The sequence below is a fragment of the Pan troglodytes genome, chromosome 23, assembly GCF_028858775.2.
Source record: "Pan troglodytes isolate AG18354 chromosome 23, NHGRI_mPanTro3-v2.0_pri, whole genome shotgun sequence".
NCBI lineage: Eukaryota > Metazoa > Chordata > Mammalia > Primates > Hominidae > Pan > Pan troglodytes.
Genome location: NC_086016.1, coordinates 30,316,517 through 30,334,722, shown reverse-complemented (window position 1 = coordinate 30,334,722; position 18,206 = coordinate 30,316,517). Strand labels below are relative to the sequence as shown.

General features: G+C 40.6%; 1 protein-coding gene across 6 annotated transcripts in view; it reads left to right on the top strand.

Moving 5' to 3' along the window:
• TTC28 (tetratricopeptide repeat domain 28) overlaps positions 1-18,206 on the top strand; it is a 700,618-nt gene that overhangs the window by 499,509 nt on the left and 182,903 nt on the right. For all 6 annotated transcript variants that reach the window (XM_009438072.5, XM_001172489.6, XM_054675651.2 and 3 more), the window contains one exon: positions 13,180-13,687. In XM_009438072.5, coding sequence (XP_009436347.1) covers positions 13,180-13,687 — 508 coding nt within the window. The remainder of the gene's footprint in view (positions 1-13,179; positions 13,688-18,206) is intronic.

Sequence of the window (18,206 nt, the reverse complement as noted above, 5' to 3'; positions counted from 1 at the left end):
CTACCTTTGTACCCTGTCAAAGATTAGTTATTATATTTATGTGAGTCTGGAGAATTCTCATTAAAAAATGTATTTCTCTTTTTAGTGGATACATTGTAATTGTACATATTTATGGTGTACAATTTGATGTTTGGATACATATCTATGTTGTATAATAATCCAGTCATAGTAGTGTATCCATTACCTCATGCATTTATCATTTATTTGTGGTGAGAACATTCAAAAGCTTCTCTTCTAGCTGTTTTGTAATATACAGTATTTTATTGTTAGCCATAGTCACCTTACTGTGCAGTAGGACACCAGAATTTATTCCTCCCATCTAATTGTAACTTTGTACCTTTTAACCAACCCCTCAGAATCCTCCCTTTTTTCTTCCCCTCCAGTCTCTGGCAAGGACTGTTCTACTCTCTGCTTCTATAATACCAACTTTTTTTTTTTTCAGATTCCACATAGGAATGAGATCATGCATAATTTGTCATTCTTTGTCTGGCTTATTTCACTTAACACAATGTTCTCCAGGTTCGAACATGTTGTCACAAATGACAGGATTTTAGTCTTCTTATTATTGAATCATATTTCATTGTATATGTATACCACATTTTCTTTATCCATTCATCCCTTTTTGGACACTTAGGTTGATTCCCTATCTTGGCCATTGTAAATAGTGCTACAGTGAGCATGGGAATGCAGGTAATCTCCTTGACATACTGATTTTATTTCCTTTGGATATATAACCAGTATTGGGATTGCAGAATCATATGGTAGTTCTATTTTTCGTTTCTTGAGGAACTTCTACATTGTTTTTTATAATAGTTGTACTGGTTTACAATTCCACCAGTAGTGAATAAGCATTCTCTTTTCTCCAAAACCTCACCAACACTTGTTTTCATGTATCTTTTTTATAATAGCCGTTGTAACTGGTATTTCATTGTGGTTTTGATTTGCATTTCCCTGATTAGTGATGTTGAACATTTTTTTTTCTTATACCGGTTGGCCATTTGTATGTCTTCTTTTGAGAAATGTGTATTAAGGTCTTTTGCCCATTTTTTAATTTTTTTTTGAGACAGAGTTTTGCTCTTGTTGCCCAGGCTGGAGGGCAGTGGTGCCATCTCGGCTCACTGCAACCTCTGCCTCCCTGGCTTAAGCGATTCTCTTGTTTCGGCCTCCTGAGTAGCTGGGATTACAGGCATGCACCACCGTGCCCAGATAATTTTTTGTATTTTTAGTAGAGATGGGGTTTCACCATGTTGGCCAGGCTGGTCTCGAACTCCTGACCTCAGGGCATCCACCCGCCTCGGCCTCCCAAACTGCTGGGATTACAGGCATGAGCCACCAGGCCTGGCCTGCCCATTTTTTAATTGGGTTATTTTGTTTTTGTCCTGTTGAGTTGTTTCAGTTCCTTAAATATTCTGGATATTAACCCCTTATCAGGTGTATAGTTTGCAAATATTTTCTCCCATTGTATAGGTTGTCTCTTTACTCTCTTAAGAGTTTCCTTTGCTGTGAAAAGTTTTTAGTTTGAGGTAATCTCATTTATCTGTTTTTGCTTTTGTTGCCTGTGCTTTTGAGCTCATGTTTTAAAAATCCTTGCCCAGCCCAATATCCTGAAGCTTTTTCAGTGTTTTCTTCTAGCAGTGTCATAGTTTCAGGTTTTATAGCTAAGTCCTTATTCTATTTAGAATTGATTTTTGTATATGGTGAGAGAAGGAGTCTAGTCTCATCCTTCTGCATGCAAATATTAAATTTTCCCAGAACTTATTTTTTTTTTGAAGAGACTACCTTATTTTCCAATGCATGCAACTTTGTCAAAAATCAGTTGGCTATAGGTACATGAATTTATTTCTGGGCCTAAACAATTTTCTTGAATGCAAGAAAGAAAGGAACCAAACAACAGACCCCAAACACTCCAATGCCGGCCTAAACTTTCACTGCTTGAAGTGAAGTATATTTACCAAGATTATGTGTTGGATATACACCTAATTGTACATGTGTTGAATTATGTGTTAGATATGTGTTGGATTCCAAAATGTCCCAAGTAAAGGGTGGATTTTTCTTAGTTTTTCTTTTTCTTAAGATATGGGGTTTCGCTGTGTCATCCAGGCTGGAGTGCAGTGGCGTGATCATAGCTCCCTGTAGCCTCAAACTCCTGGGCTCAAACAGTCTTCCTGCCTCGGCCACCCAAGTAACTGGGATTACAGGTGCCCACCAGTGGTGCTGCGCTACAAGGGTGAATTTTCTTATGCATATATTTGCAGAAGAGCAGTATGAATCATATGCTGGTCTTCAGTGTACGAAGTTGATGACATTTTTGACCATCACTGGGGCAAACTTCTTGTGTTGTCTTTTTAGTTGTGGTGACATAACCTTATGGTTTATTTTCTGGTTATCTTCTATCACATCTTTGAAATGAATAAAAGCTAAGTGAGTATAATCTTGGTTGGGATAGGAAGAAAAACTAAAATCTAAAATTTTTGAGCATCTTATTGCTGAGTTCTGAACCAGGGTCATTATAAATACTGTATTATTTAGTACTCATGAAGGCTCTGTGAGATATTAATATTCCCATTTCACAGATGATGAAACTAAGTCTCAAAGATGTTACAAATGTGTGTTATCACAGTGTGTTATTTGAATCAGTGTGTGCCTGATTCCAGAGTCTATCCTTATTCTTCTATGTATTTCTTCCTATTGGGTTGTGGGTAGTTAATCTAGGACTTTGGTTTATGGGCGCTGAACTGGCAGAGAATACATGGAGCATGTAGATTTGAGCAGTAAAAGAGAAATGCAATGTTTCTGGTACTAGCCGCAGGTACATTTCCCATTTTTCCAATGACATGTAGTGAATCAATCAGCAATTATATTGAATATTCTGTGTATAACACTGTAAGCATGTAATCCTCCCACAAAATATAACCCTTATGAAAAATACATATGGTAAGGGAAAAACATGCTAGATGGAAGGAAAACGTGTTTAAATCTTCAGCATAATATTTAATGGTATTTATCGTGTCATCGATGTGGTTATAGTTTGAGTAGTTTAAACTTTATTTCTCAAACTAAAAACCTTTAAAAGGTGGTTTGAAGAAATATGAACAAATTTCTTACTCTGGTTTTATGTCCCATGAATCTAACTTGTCAGATGCAATTCTTCTGCAAATATTCAGGTCACAGAGCAAGAGGTGACTGACTCTTATGCGCCTAAATCTGCAGCTGGAAATTATATTTTGGCAAGAACATGAGTAGTTTATATCTTGTAGAAAGAGAAAAGTGTTGTCTTATTCCAACTAGATAGTTTGTTAGCATAACTGTTTGTATGCATTTTAGTATTCAAATACAGATGTTCCAGAGTATTTCCACTGTGGGAAGCAGCTGCTGCTATTTTAGCACAGAAATCTCAAAGAGATTAATATACAAAGGCAGCATGAACCTTAGTGGCAAATGCAGCATCTGCTTGAGGTGGGGCCTGTGATTCCCCATAGATAGTGGGTCTTCAGATTCTCATTAACAGCCTGAAAACACGTTTCAGATCTAAGCTTATTCTACAGGAACAGGAACAAAGACAAGTGATTAATTTGTGATTCACTTAGCTGATGAGTATCATCACATGTTATTTGCCCAGGGGCTGTAAAATACTGGACTTTATTTCCTGTAGCAACTGACAGCAATATAGATGTTTGGTCATAATGATTGATGTTTTCAGTTGCCATTACTAGCTTCTGCTTGGTAGCAGAACTCAGCCTAGCCGTCTTGCAATCATAAAACATCCATCCACACCTTAGTGATGCATTCACAGAGCACTCTATAGTTTACTGAAGGCACTCACATGCACTGCTTCATCTGATGCCATCTCAGCCCTGTGAAGTATGTACAGTATTGTCATTAGCAACATTTTACAAATAAAGAAAACAGGAGTGAAGAAGTAAAATACTTATTAGTGTTACATAGCCAGGGCCTCTGATGCTAAATCCTATTCCATTCTTATAGTGTAGCAAGCTGCCTCTCTAGTTTCAGAGGCAATGATGTGTGCTTCATAAATTACATCCTTTCTAGAGATACTGACTTCCAGGACACCCATCACAGAGAGTCCCAGCCTGACAGCACTGCCTGGTAACTGGAGGATGCCAGGAAAGAGCCAATGTAATAGTCTTTCCCTCTTTCTCCCACACCCCAGAGGGGAAATGCCCAAATATTCCCTTCCTTATGTTCAGAGAGCTTTAGTAAGCAGCTCCTATGTCTCCGTGGCATTTAGAGAAATGAAGAACCAGAAGCAGAAGATGCCAGGGCTATCATTTGGAGTTGCCATAAACCAGAAGTTCCTGAGAACAGCGACGCCTGGGGTGTTGTGCCTGCCCTGAGACTTATAAATCCATCCTATGCAGTGTTCAAAGGCTCATTGCCTCCAACCAGATCTACTATTTGGAATTATCTAGTGAATTATTTATGGTTTACATATTTGACAGGGGCTCATGGCTGGGTTTGAAAATTCTCTGTTCCTGGCTTGCTGCTTGGGCCTAAAAATGTCTGGAAAACCAAGGCTCAGAGAAGTTAAGCTGCTAAAGCTCTCTGAGCTAGTAAAGGGCAGTGCAGTTCTGAACAAAGTGTATCTGATTCTAAGCTACACTAGCTCCATAGTCAAAGAGCCTGCATGTTTCGCTTTGAGGGTAACAAAGATTTCTGGGTGGGAGTGGGTTGTGTCCTCCCTAGCCAGGTGGTGGAGAAGAACCCACAAAGAATAAGGTGGGGAGGGCCAACTACTGAAGTAGAGGAAAGAGGCTGAGTCTCTAGGCCTGCAGCAAAGGAGGAAGAAAAGATTTGGGGGATAGGGTATGGGTGGAGATGGAAGCAGTAGAAAGTTCCTTGTACAATGTGCTGACATGAAGTCCTAACCTCAGCCCCAAAGAGGCTCACAAAGTAGGAACCTGAGGCCAGTACACAACCAAGTGACATGCTCTTTGTTGACTTCATTGCTGCTTCTGCCAGAAGCACACTGCTGCAGCATTGTGACTTGCGTGGAATTGTTTCTGCTCTCTACCACTCAGAAAAAAAGAAACAGAAAAGTAAATTTCTAAGTATTTATTTCCTCTCTATTTTCTAAGTCTTTTTGTTAGAACATCTGTGAAATGATAAAAGCAACTTAAAACAATATGGGGCTTTTTTTTTTTTGCAAATATGTCATTTGCAAGCACCATTTTAAAAAGTTTCCTCAGTCATTTTGATCAAGAACTGCCATTTCACAGGCAAAGAAAATAGGGTAGAAAATCACTCGTATCTATAAAATATTAATAAAAGTGTTCTGAAGTGCACAGACATAGAACACATTTCGTAAAGAAATGCCCTTACTCCAGGAGGGACAGCATCCCCTCATTGTTATTCCCTAGCCAGGAGGCCCTTAGAAAAATTACTTGCCTATGTGTAACAGAGTACACCCTTTGTTCTGGCAGGATCACATGCTCACTTACTAAGAGGGAGCTTCATGAAGAAAGGCAGCCACATGGCTCTAGCCATAGGCTGGTAATGAAGGAAAGAAAGGGTAGGCAAGCTTCCAACTTTTAGGATAAAAAGAAGGGCAGAAAAATCCCAGCATAACTTCCCTTTTATATCTGCAAATAAATTGGAAACCAAAGACTAGAATATAAGACTGTTAAGTATTTGTTAAGATTCTAGAAACCATGTAACATCTCCTGTATTTTTGTTGTCCCTTTGTGGTTCAGTACACCAGCATAGAGTCAGTTTCATTAAAACCTTTAAGACAAAAAGGGTTTGCATGCTTTTCCTTGGCCAAAATAAGAAAAAAAAAAAAAAAAAAAAAAAAAGAATGAGTGGCAAGCAATGTGAGAGGCCTAGGAAGATGGCATCTCTCTGCACAGAGAGGCTGGGGTTAGAAGCGCTTCTAGGCAGGAAAAGAAATGCTTGAAGAGCCGGGTGAGCCTGAGAGGGGGTGGTGAGGCTTAATGGAGACCACCCCACTCAGAGTACAGTACAGGTTGTAACCCACCCATTTTTTTCCTCTGAGACTCATCCAAATCTAAGCCCTCCAGAGTAACCAACACTGATGAAGTTGCATTGAAGGAACAAAGATAAGAGAGCAGGACCCTCTCCAGTGAGCCTTCGGTCACAGAATCATCAGTCATCATGGCAAACATCTCTCTTACCATTAAGATATCCATTTACCGTGGAAGAAGACAAGAAGAGAGACATTCCCAGGAGTGCAAAAAGCCAAGCATGGATTTCTCCTGTGAATTTCCTGTGGTCTGTTATATGTAGTAATTAATTTCGATTTTCTTTTTTTCTTTTTTTTTTTTTTGAGACGGAGTCTCGCTCTGTCACCCAGGCTGGAGTGCAGTGGTGTGATCTTGGCTCACTGCAAGCTCTGCCTCCTGGGTTCACGCCATTCTCCTGCCTCAGCCTCCCGAGTAGGTGGGACTACAGGTGCCTGCAACCACGCCCAGCTAATTTTTTTTGTATTTTTAATAGAGACGGGGTTTCACCGTGTTAGCCAGGATGGTCTCGACCTCCTGACCTCGTGATCCGCCTGCCTCAGCCTTCCAAAGTGCTGGGATTACAGGTGTGAGCCACCGCACCCGGCCTAATTTCCATTTTCTTATACATTTTCCTATATGACAGAGGTTAATAGGTATTAACAGAGACGTAATATCATAATTAATGTTAGAAATGTCAATAAGTCCTTAAAATGAAGACTATATGTTATACAACTTGTTTATAGGAGATGAGGTATAGAAAGTTACTGATTAAAGTACCATTGTTTTTTATTAGGAACTTGCTGTTTGGATGTGTTCTTTATCAATTCTGCATAGGTCTGTGGAAAACTGATAGAAGTACGATTAGCAACTGGATTGGATAATTACAAGCAACCTGCAAAAATTTTTTTTTAAGAGTACGATGTGCTTCCTGTTTTTATTTTAAAATTCCCCAATTTAATCAGGTTCTTTATTTTATTGTATTTTATTATTATTATACTTTAAGTTTTAGGGTACATGTGCACAATGTGCAGGTTTCTTACATATGTATACATGTGCCATGTTGGTGTGCTGCACCCATTAACTCGTCATTTAGCATTAGGTATATCTCCCAATGCTATCCCTCCCCGCTCCCCACAACCCACAACAGTCCCTGGTGTGTGATGTTCCCCTTCCTGTGTCCATGTGTTCTGATTGTTCAATTCCCACCTATGAGTGAGAACATGTGGTGTTTGGTTTTTTGTCCTTGCGATAGTTTGCTGAGAATGATGGTTTCCAGCTTCATCCATGTCCCTACAAAGGACATGACTCATCCTTTTTTATGGCTGCATAGTATTCCATGGTGTGTATGTGCCACATTTTCTTAATCCAGTCTATCATTGTTGGACATTTGGGTTGGTTCCAAGTCTTTGCTATTGTGAGTAGTGCCACAATAAACATGTGTGCATGTGTCTTTATAGCAGCATGATTTATAATCCTTTGGGTATATACCCAGTAATGGGATGGCTGGGTCAAATGGTATTTCTGGTTCTAGATCCCTGAGGAATCACCACACCGACTTCCACAATGGTTGAACTAGTTTACAGTCCCACCAACAGTGTAAAAGTGTTCCTATTTCTCCACATCCTCTCCAGCACCTGTTGTTTCCTGACTTTTTAATGATCGCCATTCTAACTGGTGTGCGATGGTGTATCATTGTGGTTTTGATTTGCATTTCTCTGATGGCCAGTAATGATGAGCATTTTTTCATGTGTGTTTTGGCTGCATAAATGTCTTCTTTTGAGAAGTGTCTGTTCATGTCCTTCGCCCACTTTTTGATGGGATTGTTTGTTTTTTTCTTGTAAATTTGTTTGAGTTCATTGTAGACTCTGGATATTAGCCCTTTGTCAAATGAGTAGGTTGCAAAAATTTTCTCCCATTCTGTAGGGTGCCTGTTCACTCTGATGGTAGTTTCTTTTGCTGTGCAGAAGCTCTTTAGTTTAATTAGATCCCATTTGTCAATTTTGGCTTTTGTTGCCATTGCTTTTGGTGTTTTAGACACGAAGTCCTTGGCCATGCCTATGTCCTGAATGGTATTGCCTAGGTTTTCTTCTAGGGTTCTTATGGTTATAGGTCTAACATTTAAGTCTTTAATCCATCTTGAATTAATTTTTGTATAAGGTGTAAGGAAGGGATCCAGTTTCAGCTTTCTACGTATGGCTAGCCAGTTTTCCCAGCACCATTTATTAAATAGGGAATCCTTTCCCCATTTCTTGTTTTTGTCAGGTTTGTCAAAGATCAGATGGTTGTAGATATGCGGCATTATTTCTGAGGGCTCTGTTCTGTTCCATTGGTCTATATCTCTGTTTTGGTACCAGTACGATGCTGTTTTGGTTACTGTAGCCTTGTAGTATAGTTTGAAGTCAGGTAGCGTGATGCCTCCAGCTTTGTTCTGTTGGCTTAAGATTGACTTGGCAATGAGGGCTCTTTTTTGGTTCCATATGAACTTTAAAGTAGTTTTTTCCAATTCTGTGAAGAAAGTCTGTGGTAGCTTGATGGGGATGGCCTTGAATCTATAAATTACCTTGGGCAGTATGGCCATTTTCATGATATTGATTCTTCCTATCCATGAGCATGGAATGTTCTTGCATTTGGTTGTGCCCTCTTTTGTTTCATTGAGCAGTGGTTTGTAGTTCTCCTTGAAGAGGTCCTTCACATCCCTTGTAAGTTGAATTCCTAGATATTTTATTCTCTTTGAAGTAATTGTGAATGGGAGTTCACTCATGATTTGGCTCTCTGTTTGTCTGTCTTTGGTGTATAGGAATGCTTGTGATTTTTGCACATTGATTTTGTATCCTGAGACTTTGCTGAAGTTCTTTATCAGCTTAAGAAGATTTGAGGCTGAGATGATGGGGTTTTCTAGATATACAATCATGTCATCTGCAAACAGGGACAATTTGACTTCCTCTTTTCCTAATTGAATACCCTTTATTTCCTTCTCCTGCCTGATTGCCCTGGCCAGAACTTCCAACACTATGTTGAATAGGAGTGGTGAGAGAGGGCATCCCTGTCTCGTGCCAGTTTTCAAAGGGAATGCTTCCAGTTTTTGCCCATTCAGTATGATATTGGCTGTGGGTTTGTCATAGATAGCTCTTACTATTTTGAGATACTTCCCATCAGTACCTAATTTATAGAGAGATTTTAGCATGAAGCATTGTTGAATTTTGTCAAAGGCCTTTTCTGCATCTATTGAGATAATCATGTGGTTTTTTCTTTGGTTCTGTTTATATGATGGCTTACGTTTATTGATTTGTGTATGTTGAACCAGCCTTGCATCGCAGAGATGAAGTCCACGTGATCGTGGTGTATAAGCTTTTTGATATGCTGCTGGATTCGGTTTGCCAGTATTTTATTGAGGATTTTTGCATCAATGTTCATCAGGGATATTGGTCTAAAATTCTCTTTTTGTTGTATCTCTGCCAGGCTTTGGTATTAGGATAATGCTGGCCTCATAAAATGAGTTAGGGAGGATTCTCTCTTTTTCTATTGATTGGAATGGTTTCAGAAGGAATGGTACCAGCTCCCCTTATACCTCTGGTAGAATTTGGCTGTGAATCCATCTGGTCCTGGACCTTTTTTTGGCTGGTAAGCTATTAATTATTGCCTCAATTTGAGAGCCTGTTATTGGTCTATGCAGAGATTCAACTTCTTCCTGGTTTAGTCTTGGGTGGGTGTATGTGTCGAGGAATTTATCCATTTCTTCTAGATTTTCTAGTTTATTTGCGTAGAGGTGTTTATAGCATTCTCTGATGGTAGTTTGTATTTCTGTGGAATCGGTGGTCATATCCCCTTTGTCGTTTTTTATTGCATCTATTTGATTCTTCTCTCTTTTCTTCTTTATTAGTCTTTCTAGCAGTCTATCAATTTTGTTGATCTTTTCAAAAACCAGCTCCTGGATTCCTTGATTTTTTGAAGGGTTTTTTGTGTCTCTATCTCCTTCAGTTCTGCTCTGATCTTAGTTATTTCTTGCCTTCTGCTAGCTTTTGAATGTGTTTGCTCTTGCTTCTCTAGTTCTTTTAATTGTGATGTTAGGGTATCAATTTTAGATCTTTCCTGCTTTCTCTTGTGGGCATTTAGTGCTATAAATTTCCCTCTACACACTGCTTTAAATGTGTCCCAGAGATTCTGGCATGTTGTGTCTTTGTTCTCATTGGCTTCAGAAAACATCTTTATTTCTGCCTTCATTTCGTTATGTACCCAGTAGTCATTCAGGAGCAGGTTGTTTAGTTTCCATGTAGTTGAGCGGTTTTGAGTGAATTTCTTAATCCTGAGTTCTAGTTTGATTGCACTGTGATCTGACAGTGTTTGTTATAATTTGTGTTCTTTTACATTTGCTGAGGAGTGCTTTACTTCCAACCATGTGGTCAATTTTGGAATAGGTGTGGTGTGGTGCTGAGAAGAATGTATATTCTGTTGATTTGGGGTGGAGAGTTCTGTAGATGTCTATTAGGTCCGCTTGGTGCAGAGCTGAGTTCAATTCCTGGATATCCTTGTTAACTTTCTGTCTCGTTGATCTGTCTAATGTTGACAGTGGGGTTTAAAGTCTCCCATTATTATTGAGTGGGAGTCAAAGTCTCTTTGTAGGCCACTAAGGACTTGCTTTATGAATCTGGGTGCTCCTGTATTGGATGCATATATATTTAGGATAGCTCTTCTTGTTGAATTGATCCCTTTACCATTAAGTAGTGGCCTTCTTTGTCTCTTTTGATCTTTGTTGGTTTAAAGTCTGTTTTACCCGAGACTAGGATTGCAACCCCTGCCTTTTTTTGTTTTCTTGGTAGATCTTCCTCCATCCCTTTATTTTGAGCCTATGTGTGTCTCTGCATGTGAGATGGGTTTCTTGAATACAGCACACTGATGGGTCTTGACTCTTTATCCAATTTGCCAGTCTGTGTCTTTTAATTGGAGCATTTAGCCCATTTACATTTAAAGTTAATATTGTTATGTGTGAATTTGATCCTGTCATTATGATGCTAGCTGGTTATTTTGCTCGTTAGTTGATGCAGTTTCTTCCTAGCCTGGATGGTCTTTGCAATTTGGCATGTTTTTGCAGTGGCTGGTACCAGTTGTTCCTTTCCATATTTAGTGCTTCCTTCAGGAGCTCTTTTAGGGCAGGCCTGGTGGTGACAAAATCTGTCAACATTTGCTTGTCTGTAAAGGATTTTATTTGTCCCTCACTTATGAAGCTTAGTTTGGCTGGATATGAAATTCTGGGTTGAAAATTCTTTTCTTTAAGAATGTTGAATATTGGCCCCTACTCTCTTCTGGCTTGTAGAGTTTCTGCTGAGAGATCAGCTGTTAGTCTGATGGGCTTCCCTTTTTGGGTAACCCGACCTTTCTCTCTGGCTGCCCTTAACATTTTTTCCTTCATTTCAACTTTGGTGAATCTGACAATTATGTGTCTTGGCGTTGCTCTTCTCGAGGAGTATCTTTGTGGTGTTCTCTGTATTTCCTGAATTTGAATGTTGGCCTGCCTTGCTAGATTGGGGAAGTTCTCCTGGATAATACCCTGCAGAGTGTTTTCCACCTTGGTTCCATTCTCCCCATGACTTTCAGGTACACCAATCAGACGTAGATTTGGTCTTTTCACATAGTCCCATATTTTTTGGAGGCTTTGTTCTTTTCTTTTTATTCTTTTTTCTCTAAACTTCTCTTCTCACTTCATTTCATTCATTTCGTCTTCCATCACTGATACCCTTTCTTCCAGTTGATCGCATCAGCTACTGAGGCTTGTGAATTCATCACGTAGTTCTCATGCCATGGTTTTCAGCTCCATCAGGTCCTTTAAGGACTTCTCTGCATTGGTTATTCTAGTTAGCCATTTGTCTAATTTTTTTTCAAGGTTTTTAACTTCTTTGCCATGGGTTCGAACTTCCTCCTTTAGCTCAGAGTAGTTTGATCATCTGAAGCCTTCTTCTCTCAACTCGTCATTGATCATTTTAAGCCTTCTTCTCTCAACTTGTCAAAGTCGTTCTCCATTCAGCTTTGTTCCATTGTTGGTGAGGAACTGTGTTCCTTTGGAGGAGGAGAGGCATTCTGATTTTTAGAGTTTCCGGTTTTTCTGCTTTGTATTTTCCCCATCTTTGTGGTTTTATCTACTTTGGTGTTTGATGATGGTGACATGGAGATGGGTTTTTGTTGTGGATGTCCTTTCTGTTTGTTAGTTTTCCTTCTAACAGTCAGGACCCTCAGCTGCAGGTGTGTTGGAGTTTGCTGGAGGTCCACTCCAGACCCTGTTTGCCTGGGTATCAGCAGCAGTGGCTGTAGAACAGTGGATATTGGTAAACTGCAAATGCTGCTGCCTGATCGTTCCTCTGGAAGTTTTGTCTCAGAGGAGTACCCTGCCATGTGAGGTGTCAGTCCGCCCCTACTGGAGGGTGCCTCCCAGTTAGGCTACTCGGGGTTCAGGGACCCACTTGAGGAGGCAGTCTGCCCATTCTCAGATCTCATGCTGCGTGCTGGGAGAGCCACTACTCTCTTCAAAGCTGTCAGACAGGGACATTTAAGTCTGCAGAGGTTACTGCTGTCTTTTATTTGTCTGTGCCCTGCTCCCAGAGGTGGAGTCTATAGAAGCAGGCAGGCCTCCTTGAGCTGTGGTGGGCTCCACCCAGTTCGAGCTTCCTGGCCGCTTTGTTTACCTACTCAAGCCTTGGCAATGATGCCCCTCCCCCAGCCTCACTTCCGCCTTGCAGTTTGATCTCAGACTGTTGTGCTAGCAATGAGCAAGGCTCCATGGGCATAGGACCCTCTGAGCCAGGTGCGGGATATAATCTCCTGGTGTGCCGTTTGTTAAGCCCATTGGAAAAGTGCAGTATTAGGGTGGGAGTGACCCGATTTTCCAGGGCCATCTGTCACCCCTTTCTTTGACTAGGAAAGGGAATTCCTTGACCCCTTGTGCTTCCCGGGTGAGGCAATGCCTCGCCATGCTTCAGCTCATGCACGGTGCGCTGCACCCACTGTCCGGCACTCCCCAGTGAGATGAACCCGGTACCTCAGTTGGAAATGCAGAAATCACCTGTCTTCTGCGTCACTCACGCTGGGAGCTGTAGACTAGAGCTATTCCTATTCGGCCATCTTGCAACCTGTAAAATTTTATCTGCCAAAATATACCAAAACCATTCTGATGTGTTTTCATTTCTCCACTTTATCCTTTTCTCTCCAGGCTGCTTCATCAGCCTTGAGCAGTCTGGGCCACGTGTACACAGCCATTGGAGACTACCCCAATGCACTGGCCAGTCACAAACAGTGTGTTCTTCTTGCCAAGCAATCCAAAGATGAACTTTCTGAAGCCCGAGAACTTGGCAACATGGGAGCTGTGTATATTGCCATGGGTGACTTTGAGAATGCTGTGCAGTGCCATGAGCAGCATCTGAAGATAGCCAAGGACCTGGGGAACAAGCGAGAAGAGGCCCGGGCCTATAGCAACCTGGGCAGTGCCTATCACTACCGGAGGAACTTTGACAAGGCCATGTCTTACCATAACTATGTCCTGGAGCTGGCACAGGAGTTGATGGAGAAGGCTATTGAGATGCGGGCCTATGCTGGACTAGGCCATGCTGCCAGGTGCATGCAGGATTTGGAGAGAGCTAAACAATACCATGAGCAGCAGCTGGGCATTGCTGAGGATCTCAAGGACCGGGCTGCAGAGGGGCGAGCATCCTCCAATCTAGGTAAGAACAGGGTTGCCTGTAAGAGCCCAGGTCAAAGTCATGAGCTGGAAATAGCTGGAGTAGATCACTATCTTTTATAGGAATCTGTGTGTTTATATTTAAAAGAATATCCTTATTGTGTGTGCTCTTTTCTTTTCCTTTTCTTTTTGAGACAGGGTCTTCATCTGTCACTGAGGATGGAGTACACAGGCCAAGGATGGTGTGGCACAACCACACCTCACTGCAGTGATCTTCCCACCTCAGCCTCCCGAGTAGCTGGGACGACAGGCACACGCCAGTACACCTGGCTATTTTTAAAATTTTTTTGTAGAGACAGGCATCTTCTTATGTTGCCCAGGCTGGTCTCGAACTCCTGGGCTCAAGCAATCCTCCCACCTCGGCTTTCCAAAGTGCTACAATTACGGCATAAGCCACCGTACCTGGCCTCTTTCTTTAGATATATTTCCTTGGATCCTGCCTTCTCTAAATCACACAATTCTTCCTGTCATCGTAGTGCTGTAAGGATTAGAATTCTGAGATACTGGAAAAACAAAACATCCCAACCTTTTAATGTACAGAGAGAGAAGAGCAACTAGATTTATCTAATTAGAGAGAAGAGGCATGAAATGATGATATAGGCTATGTTTGGTTTAAATTAAAGAGAAGCTGCTAAGCAGTCATCAATAGATGAGAACATGAAAGGATTTTTGCTTACAGGGATTTCTTTACTTGGTGAATTAACCCCACAGGAAATGCATTTTTTCCTCAAAATTATGTGTATTCAAAAAATAATATTAATAGTTTTAATGTAAATGCAAAATTATTTTTGTGAAAGATCTATTTAAAGATGATAGATTTACATTCACTGTTTTGATAGTACTTGGTTACAATTAAAACATTTATAATTTGGGGGAATTTATATGTAGCGGTAAGAGACAAGTAATTGGTAACTGGCAGTTTTTTAGAAGATATTATCTTATCCCTGTATTCAAACAGATGTGGGTACATAATGAATGGAAGGTGTGTTTGGAAGTATGAGCTAAACTTATCCCTGTGCCTGGAACCACATGGTTTGTTCTTTGCCTATAGGGATTCAGGACGGGGAGAGGACAAAGAGAAGTTGACCTTATTGCTATGCTTATCAGATATGAGTAGCAGCAGAATGTAAAACTTAGCCACCTTCCCTCTCTCCTTCCCTCCCTCCCTCCCTCCTTCCTTCCCTTCATCCCTTCCTCCCTTCCTTCCTTCCTCTTTCTTCCTTTCTTCTTAACTTTCTTCCTTCCCCTCCCTCCCTCCTTCCCTCCTTCCCTCCCTCCCTTCCTCCCTTCCTCCATTCCTCTCTTCCTTCCTCCTTTCCTTTCCTGTCCTGTCCTGTCCTGTCCTCTTTCCTTTCCTCTTTCCCCTCCTCTCCTCTCCTTTCCTTCCTTTTCTTTCTTTCTTGAGACAGGGTCTCCATCTGTTACCTTGGCTGGAGTATAGTGGTGCAATCATGGCTCACTGCAGCCTCAAACTCCTGGGCAAAAGTGATCCTCCCACCTCAGCCTCCCGAGTAGCTAGAACCATAGATGCAGTGCATGCCACCCCGACCAGCTAATTTCTTTCTTTCTTTGTAGAGTCATGGTCTCACTATGTTGCCCAAGCTGGTCTGAAACTCTTGGGCTCAAGCAACCTGCCCATGGTGGGCATCAGCCACCATGCCCAGCTAATTTTCATTTGTTGTTTTGTTGTTGCAGTGAGGCCTTGTTATGTTCCTCAGGCTAGTCTCGAACTCCTGGCCTCAAACGATCCTCCCTCCTTGGCCTCCAGTGTGTTGGGATGACAGGCATGAGCCACTGCACTTGGTGATTCTTTGTTTTTTATATTACAAGCATTTACAGATACAAAATTTTCTCTAAACACTGCTTGACCTGCATCCCATAATTTTTTATGTATTATGTTCACTTTTATTGGGTTTTTAAAATCTTCTGAGTTGATTTGTGATTTCTCTTCGACTCATGAGGTGTTTAATATAAAAATATTTGGGGTTTTTCCCTGACAGAAAATCAGCAGTGATCTCTTCATGGCTGAGTTAGAAGATTTTTGACATTTCTAAATTTCCCTAATCAGTATCAGTAGTTGACATGCTCTGCTAATTTTTCTGTGAAATTCTCTTCTCTCTAGGTTTCTGTGAAACACCACTGTCCTGATTTTCTTCCTGGCTGCTCCTTCTGTATCTTCTGCATTGGCTTTTGATGCTCCCTTCAAAAAACAAACAATTTTTAAAAGTTACAAAAGTGGCACTTAGTTTTGTAAAAAATTCTTAACATATAAAAATGTATAAAATAGAAAAAGGAGGCTCACCCCCTCACATTAATATCTTCCCTTGTCCCACTCCTCAGAGTCAACTACTGTTAATAATTTGGTTATAATCTTTCCAGACCTTTTTACTATATACATAAACACATGTCAGTGTAATCATATATGTATATATATACATGTGTGTATAAATTGTGTTCCCTTTTCAAATCTTGGATTGTAACATACATACTTTTCTGAAGCTGCCTTTTTTACTCTGCCTCCTCTCCTAGGCTTCCCTGTATCTCATTATTCAGATATCCTACATTATTTTAATGGCTCCTTACCATTGTATTGCCACTTGTTAAATGTGGGAATTGTCATATTTTGTTCCTTGATTCTTTTCTGTTATTTCTTTGTATATGTCCTTTTGTCATTTTTACCCCCAACCTTTTTAAAAAAATTTCTGTGGGTACATAGTAGGTATATATATTTGTGGGGTACATGAGATATTTTGATACAGGCATGCAATGTGAAATAATCATATCATGGAGAATGGGGTATCCATCCCACAGGCATTTATTCTTTGTGTTACAAACAATCCAATTACACTTTTTAGTTATTTTCAAATGTACAATTAAGTTTCCCTTGACTATACTTATCCAGTTGTGCTATCAAATAGTAGGTCTTCTTCATCCTTTCTATCTTTTGATACCCATTAGCCATTCCCACCTCTCCCTGCAGTGCCCCCACTACCCTTCCCAGCCTCTGGTAACCATCCTTCTATTATTTATGTCCATGACTTCAATTGTTTTGATTTTTAGATCCCACAAATAAGTGAGAACATGCAATGTTTGTCTGACTGTGCTTGGCTTATTTCACTTGACATAATGACCATCAATATTGTTGCAGATGACAGGATCTCATTCTTTTTCTATGGCTGAATAGTACTCCATTGTGTATATGTACCACATTTTCTTTATCTGTTCATCTGTTGATGGACACTTACATTGCTTCCAAAGCTTAGCTATTGTGAACAATGCTGCAAAAAATAGAAGTACAGATATCTCTTCGACATACTGATTTCCTTTCTTGTGGGTATATATCCAGCAATGGGATTGCTGAATCATATGGTAGCTCTATTTTTTTTTTTTTTTTTTTTGAGACAGAGTCTCACTTTGTCACCCAGGCTGGAATGCAGTGGCGTGATCTCAGCTCACTGCAACCTCTGCCTCCTGGGTTCCAGCGATTTTCCTGCCTTAGCCTCCCGGGTAGCTGGGACTACAGGCTCACGCCACCACGCCCAGCTAATTTTTGTAGTTTTTTAGTAGAGATGGGGTTTCAGCATATTGCCCAGGCTGGTATCGAACTCCTGACCTTGTGATCCGCCTGCCTCGGCCTCCCAGAGTGCTGGGATTACAGGCATGAGCCACCACGCCCGGCCGGTAGCTCTATTTTTAGTTTTTTTTGATTAACCTCCAAACTGTTCTCCATAGTGGTTGTACTAATTTACACTCCCACCAACAGTGTGCTAGGGTTCCCTTTTCTCCACATCCTTGCCAGCGTTTGTTATTGCCTGTCCTTTGGATATAAGCCACTTTAGCTGGAGTGAGATGATATCTCATTGTAGTTTTGGTTTGCATTTCTGTGGTGATCAGATCTTATGCCTGTTTGCCATTTATGTGTCTTCTTTTGAGAAATGTCTATTCAAATCTTTTGCCCATTTTTAAATCAGATTATTAGATTTTTTTCCTGTAGATTGTTTGAGTGCCTTATATATTCTGGTTATTAATCCCTTGTCATATGGGTAATTTGCAAATATTTTCTCCCATTCTGTGGGTTGTCTCTTCACTTTGTTGACGGTATCCTTTGCTGTTCAAAAACTTTTTAACTTGATATGATCCCACTTGTCCATTTTTGCTTTTGTTGCCTGTGCTCATGGGGTATTGCTCAAGAAATTTTTGCCCAGACCAATATCCTGGAGATTTTCTCCAATGTTTTCTTATAGTACTTTCATAGTTTGAAGTCATAGATTTAAAGTCTTTAATCAATTTTGATGTGATTTTTAGATACGGCAAGGGATAGGGGTCTAGTTTCATTCTTCTGCATATGGATATCCAGTTTTCCCAGCACCATTTATTGAAGAGACTGTCTTTTCTCAGTGTATGTTCTTGGCACCTTTGTCAGAAATGAGTTCACTGTTGGTGTGTGGATTTGTTTCTGGGTTCTCTATTCTGTTCCATTGGTCTATGTGTCTGTTTTTATA